General features: G+C 30.9%; 1 protein-coding gene across 1 annotated transcript in view; it reads left to right on the top strand.

The window, feature by feature from the left end:
* Positions 1–5906, top strand: part of BANK1 (B cell scaffold protein with ankyrin repeats 1) — a 285835-nt gene extending 279929 nt beyond the window's left edge. The window contains 4 exon segments of the mRNA XM_023531394.1: positions 2777–2806; positions 3940–3995; positions 5343–5407; positions 5659–5906. Of these exon segments, the coding sequence (XP_023387162.1) occupies positions 2777–2806; positions 3940–3995; positions 5343–5402 (146 nt within the window). The 3' untranslated portion in view covers positions 5403–5407; positions 5659–5906.
* Positions 5907–6615: the final 709 nt, after the last annotated feature.

Below are 6615 nucleotides of genomic sequence, written 5' to 3'. Positions count from 1 at the left end.
AAAGAATAGTAAAAGATTTACCATGCCAATACTACGCATAAGAAAGCTGGCACGGCTATAGCAATATAAGACAAGATAAACTTCAACACAAAGATTATTACAAGAGATAAAAGATAATATTACAAAATTGTAAAAGGGAAGTTCACTAGGAAGATATAAAAATCCTAAATATTTGTGTCCTTTACATTATATATGTATTTATGAGTTTTATAAAAACTCATGAAGCAAAATTTGATAGTACTCAGAGATGTTTTCACCATTTCCTTACTAAATGATAGAACAAATACACAAAAACCAGTAGCAATAGATCTAAATAACACTTTCAATTAACTTGACCTAGTTGACACTTGTAGAACAAGACATTTAAAAAGTTCAGAAGACATGTTTGTTTAAGGTTTTCATGGAAGGTTGACCAGGGTACGAAACATGCTGGACTATCAAAACAGTTTCAATGAATTTCAGAAGATTCAAATCTTCAGAATATGTTCTCTGAAAGACTTTATTCTTTTGAAATCATATGCTTTTACCACAACAAAAACATATTACTATTTACTTAAGAAATTAGAAAAATTTCTCAAAATATTTAAGAACTAAATACAACATTTCAAAATAACCATAGAACAAATAAGAAATCACAAGAAAATGTTTCAACCTGAATGATAATGAAAAACATCAAAATTGTAGAATACAGCTAAAACAGAAGACAAAAAGCTTAAGATCAGTGATCTAAGTCTTCACCTTAGGAAACTGAAAAATAAAAAGCAAACTTAATTCAAAATGAGGTAAGAGAAAAAATAACATAAATTGATTTTAAAAATAAGATATAAACAATAGAAAAAATGAACAAAACCAAATATTAGTTATTTTAAAACATAACTAAAATTGTGAGCCCATGGCAAAAATGATCATGGAAAAAAGAGAAGAAAAGATTCACATATAGCTGGAATTAAAATGAGGCTATTACAACAGATATTACAGACATTAAAATGATACTAAGGAAATATAATTTAATCTTTTCCAATACATTTAACAACTTAGACAAAAAGAACAAATTAATCAAAAAATAAAACTGAAAAAAATTACTCAAAATGAAAAAACTGTACTTCTGTGATATATATACCTCTTTGCATAGTCTGACATTTAGAACTGTGTTAATATTTTGAATAGTCAACAAACAAGGATGGAGTTGAGAAGAATAGAAAATAGAATATAAGCAGAAGAAAATTAACCTGATGATATGACAAATAAATAACATAACCACACTGAAGGGTGCTAGAAAAAATAAGTAAATAAATTTAGAAAACAACACATTCTAAGGCTAAAATTAAAAGAAAAAAGTACATAAAAATCATTTTATACTTCATTTAATAGGGCTTATTTCTCTACAGGGGTACAGTTTAGCAATTTTAAAACTACTTTATATATATTGTAGGATTGAGTAAATAAATAATAAATAAACGAACAAACAAACTATGGATAATGAGAGCCGGGTTTCCTATTGTCACAGAAGGTAGTTACAACTAAAGAAAGAATGAAGCCTAGAATGAATCTTGTGGTATTGGAATGGAACTCATGGTTCTTAATATATATGGAGAAATTGAGTTGTACATGTATATATATATACATTTTTTTTTCTTAGTCCTGTCTGCTGAGAGGACCTAGAAGCAATGACACCCAGCATCAATGAGCACATCTAGCACCTCGATCTTAGTTTACAAAAACAAATGGCCAATAAAAATTTGAAAAAATGCTTAAAATTATTAATCATTAGGAAAAAAACAAATTAAACTACAATTAAATATCAATATACAACAAGTATAATGGCTAAAATTTTAAAATATTGTCAAAGTTGGGTGATTAGGATGTGGAACAACTGGACATGTATTGCATGCATTGCTGATAGGAGTGTGACATGTTGTGACAACTCCAGAAAAGTTAAATATGGACTTACTGTACAGCCTAGCTATTCCCCTACTAGATATTTTTTTCAAGAGAAATAAAAGCATATCACCATCCAAAGACACGTTCACAAATTTCATAACAGTTTCATTTATTACAGCCAAATTCAAAATAGTAATCTGAATGTCTAATAGGAGAATAGATAATTATATTGTGGTATATTCATACAGTGGATTCATATTACTTGACAATAAAAAGGAATACCTACTATTACACACAGCAACATGAATGAATCTCACAGATATTATGCTGAGTGAAAGATACTAGACACAATGGAGTACATGCTATCAGATTTAATTTTTCTGGAATTCTAGATAAAACTAATCTATAGAGATAATCAGGACAGGTGTCATCATGGGTAATAGTGGGGTGAGGATGGATGTAGGAGCTCAAGGGGGTTTTCTGTGGAGATGAAATGTTCTCTATCCTAACTGGCTGTACAGATTTGTGAAAAACATACACTTAAAAATGTTTGAATTATACTGTATGTAATTATTACAGAAAATGTTAATTACAGAAGAAAAAAAAAAAAGGAGTAGTCCAAGCTATAAGAATGTCAAAACAGAATAGCAAGCTTTTATTAAGTGTCAAACATAACTATAATCATAATACCTTGGGACAAGCATTAGGAGGAAAAAAGACAAAAGTAATAAAAAATATGATCTCACACTTAGTGGATAGAGGTTAGTATTTTTTAAATCAGATTGTGAAATTTCATGCTCACCTTTAAGACAAGTAGTCAAATAATAAAAAGAAGAGAGTTTAGAATAAATATTGAGAAAAACTCAATAGAATGTGCTTTTTTTTTATCTTTTAGATAAACTCATCATTGTGCACCACCCAAATGGTAAGTCCTTGGTATTTATTGAAGGAGCTAGGACTAAAACAAAGCACATATATACCAATGTCAATGTAATTTGAACCTAATATGATTAGGCAGGTCAGTGTAAAAGTTCTAAAAAATAGATTTTGTGTTTATGTGCAAAACCACTTGACATCCAAAATAAATTGTGAGGTGTTTCTAGAATAGCAATGCTAGAGACATTGTTATATAGTAAAAGTAGCATGTACTTTGAACTCTAATTGACCTGTCTCTTCACAACTTACTAGTTGTGACCTTTGACGAGTCACTTGAACTCTTTAGGCCTCTGTTTCCTTATATGTAAAATGTAGATAAAAATTCTATCATGGGAATTGCTATAAAGACTGATGATGACATATGTAAATAAGAGCCGATGTTTATGAATGGGCATTATTGACAGAGCAAATGAAATTGAATAACGCTCGAGAGAATGATTCACTTCAGTGAAAGATTCACTTTAGTGATGGGGAGGAATGCGTGCAGAATGTTGAGAGGGCAAAGAGGAGCCAGAGGGAACAAAAAGAACAAACTAATCAAAAACAGACTCTCAAATATAGAGGACAATCTGGTGATAGCCAAAGGAGAAGGGAGTTGGGGAGCTGGGAGAAAGGGGTGAAGGGTTAAAGAAGTGCAAATTAGTAGTTGATAGACGGTCATGGGGATAGGGAGCACAGCATAGGGACTGCAGTTAGCATTGATATAATGGCTAGGTGGAGAGCCAGAGGAGAGAAAGAACAATTAGGGGGATTGTTTTATAAACTACATAAATGCCTAACCAATGTACTGTATACTTGAAACTTATAATTTTTTTTTAAAAAGGGTACTTTGCAATTGGCTAATCCAAGTGTAATCAAGTGGAGGTCATTATTCAAAGGTGTTGGATTGTTTCTAAGCTGAAGCAACTCCTCAGTATCCTTTCTAAGTCAATCTTTACGGGTAGGAGAAATTAATAGTATACTTGCCAAGAGTGCCTTGTCAGTATGACCTGTTATTTCTTTAGCAATTTTTCTCTTTACCTATATCCTACTCTTTGAATATATAACTTTTTTAAAGTGCTGAATAAATGAACTATCAAATGTGGGAATAATTAAAGAAATAGTAACGGTTTGTATTTCTAGGTAACGAAAGTGTCCACAATGAAAGTATGTTATATAGCATACCCTTTGGCAATAAGGTAGGTTGTATTTACCTTAATTTTTATAAAATGCAAAAAAAAAAAAAGATCTTTATTGAAAAGAACGTAAGAGCCTTCTATTCTAACTATGCTTTAAAATATTCTGACAAATGAAAATAAAATAGGTTATATAAGCATTCGTGTGCAAAATACATGATCAGTAATTTAAAGAAATTAACTATTTGGTGAAAAGCAAAAAAAGAACTCAAAGGAAAACAGCATTGAAGCCAGCATGTGACTGAATTTTACATTAATGGACCAAATAAATCTTAGAGAAGGTATGAATACATCTTCTTTAGCAATAAGAATATGATGAGTCTATTTGAATCACAATGTATACACTCCTTAAAGTCTAGTTATAGGGAAAAAATTTAACCCCAAAATATTGTTCTTTTAGAGTTAACTGAAAATAAATTGCTAATGAGAAGGTAAAAATAACACTAAACAAAGACAGCAGCAATTGAAAATCAAGATCTGTTCAAGACAATGTTGATAATGACTTGACCACAATTTTTTCTTCATTAAAATTACATTATTCCAATTATCTATATATGTGATGTAAGAAATTTGTACTGTTTGTTACCCACAATCATCTGGCAACTGGATTAACTGCTAAAATCCAGCATTAGAGCCTGTGGTAAGTTCTCATAATAAACCAATTTTAGTGTACCAAATTTTAATAACCCTAAATCTTGCTAATGTTCCAAATATGTCATAAGTAATCATGAAAGTCATTCACCCTAAAGAACTGATTGAAGCAGTTGCATTTCTGGACCATTCTGTGGCCCACCAATGAGCTATAGACCTAATGAGTCTACAATACATAACTCATTGGACTCAATCAACTGTGGCAGTTGTTAGTTGTTAGGTAGCACACTGGCCCAGGAATTTTTGAAAATATCTTTGTCAAACAAAGATCCTCTACATTATTTAAAGGATTATACAACCATGCCATGTTGTCCTTGTTGTTTTGGTGGCAGGGAGTAAGATTTTGGATAAGAGGAAAAGAATACAAATTCCCAGCGCTTGAGCTGTTCTCCCTCAAAATGGAAATAAAATTTGAACTCAAGGACTTTGATGTAGAGCTTTACAATGATTGAGCTTTACAATGATTCTTTCCTTTTAAAATGGAGGACTATCTTGCCAGTTGAGATTTACAATGATTCTTTCCTTTTAAAAGTTGAGCTTTACAATGATTCTTTCCTTTTAAAATGGAGGACTATCTTGCCAGTTGCCTCTACAGAGCTGTTTTTCTGTGACTGTGAAAGGCAACTATGATTTTGTCATGTTTCTTTGCTCAGCCTTATAATGGAGAAGTGCTAGCACTGTCTCTTTTTTTTTCCTTAGCCTCCAGCTCGACTGCAAGTTGAAAAGGAATTTGGTTTCTGTTGCAGAAAAGATCACTAAGGAAGGTAAAAACAGCTATATTTTTTAAAAACCTGAAGCAAGTTTATTAGGGAATTGAAGAAATAATTTGTCTAGCAAACAGAATACTTTAAATATTTCATTTTCTTCTCCTGAAAGAATAAACATGTGTATTTTTCAAGTTAAAGGTGATTGTTCCTTAGAAAGATTTATGTATAGGGGTGATTTTATGCTAGCTAATCAATTTCAATTGATGATCCATTATTCACTAATACATTTCCTGTGATCTCATTTTCAGGTTATTATTATGAAACAAGAATCTGCAGACACTGCTTTCTGGGTGAAACAAGCTTGCATTTGGATTGCCTTCTATCTTCAGGGCAAATTTGTACTATGAAAGCAAAAGAAATCCTCTGGATTTCAGATTTTGTTATTAGCCCAATTTATTGGCATTGTATGTGCATCAGATGAGTATATCAAGAGTAAAATTAAATGCCATAGAGCAGTTGCATTCTTTGAAAATTCTTGCATGTTACAATGTTCTTTGCTATTGAAGCAGCTATTTTCCATTTAAAAAATTAAAGAAAACGAGTAGAGAAGTTAAATGCTCTGAGGCATTAACCTTAATAAATTGCTCCTTCTGTCCTTAGTATAATCATGAAAATACAAATTTGTTTGGTACATATTTGCCTTTTCAGTGGCTGGTCCATTTTCTGAATTTCTCTTATTCAAAACTCTATTATTACCATATCATATTTGCAGAAACTTTTCCTTATTTAGTGCTTATTTGCTTATAATCCTGAGAATATTATTTTTCTAACTTTCTGTATCTCATATTAGCATAATTTTCTACAACCTATATTCCTTATTAAAAGGCTTACAATTTCATCAATTTATTTCTTAGGTGCAATTTACTAGCTTAGAATAGAATGCAGTTTTATCATTCTATTATTTACATGAAAAATTGCTGCAAATAAAGTGAATGTTTAAAGCTATGCCTGACTTTTCAAAACCAATGTATGAGAATTAACCACTAAATTCTTCTGCTTACGAATTTACAGAGGGAAGTCTACCAAAATTATTTCAAGTAACTAAACTTAATTTTACCATGTAGGGCCCATAAAGTAGAATAAACATAAATGATACTTTTCTAGCTTCTAAACAGTGATAGGAATGTCTGTTTAAAGTGATTCTGCAAAACATTGATCATAGGTTTCTCAAGACTATCAACATTCTTAAATAAGCTCAAGTTTTA

The sequence above is a fragment of the Pteropus vampyrus genome, unplaced genomic scaffold (assembly GCF_000151845.1).
Source record: "Pteropus vampyrus isolate Shadow unplaced genomic scaffold, Pvam_2.0 Scaffold67, whole genome shotgun sequence".
Lineage (NCBI taxonomy): Eukaryota > Metazoa > Chordata > Mammalia > Chiroptera > Pteropodidae > Pteropus > Pteropus vampyrus.
The sequence above is the reverse complement of the archived record's forward strand: the minus strand, read 5'-3'. Positions and strand labels throughout refer to the sequence as shown.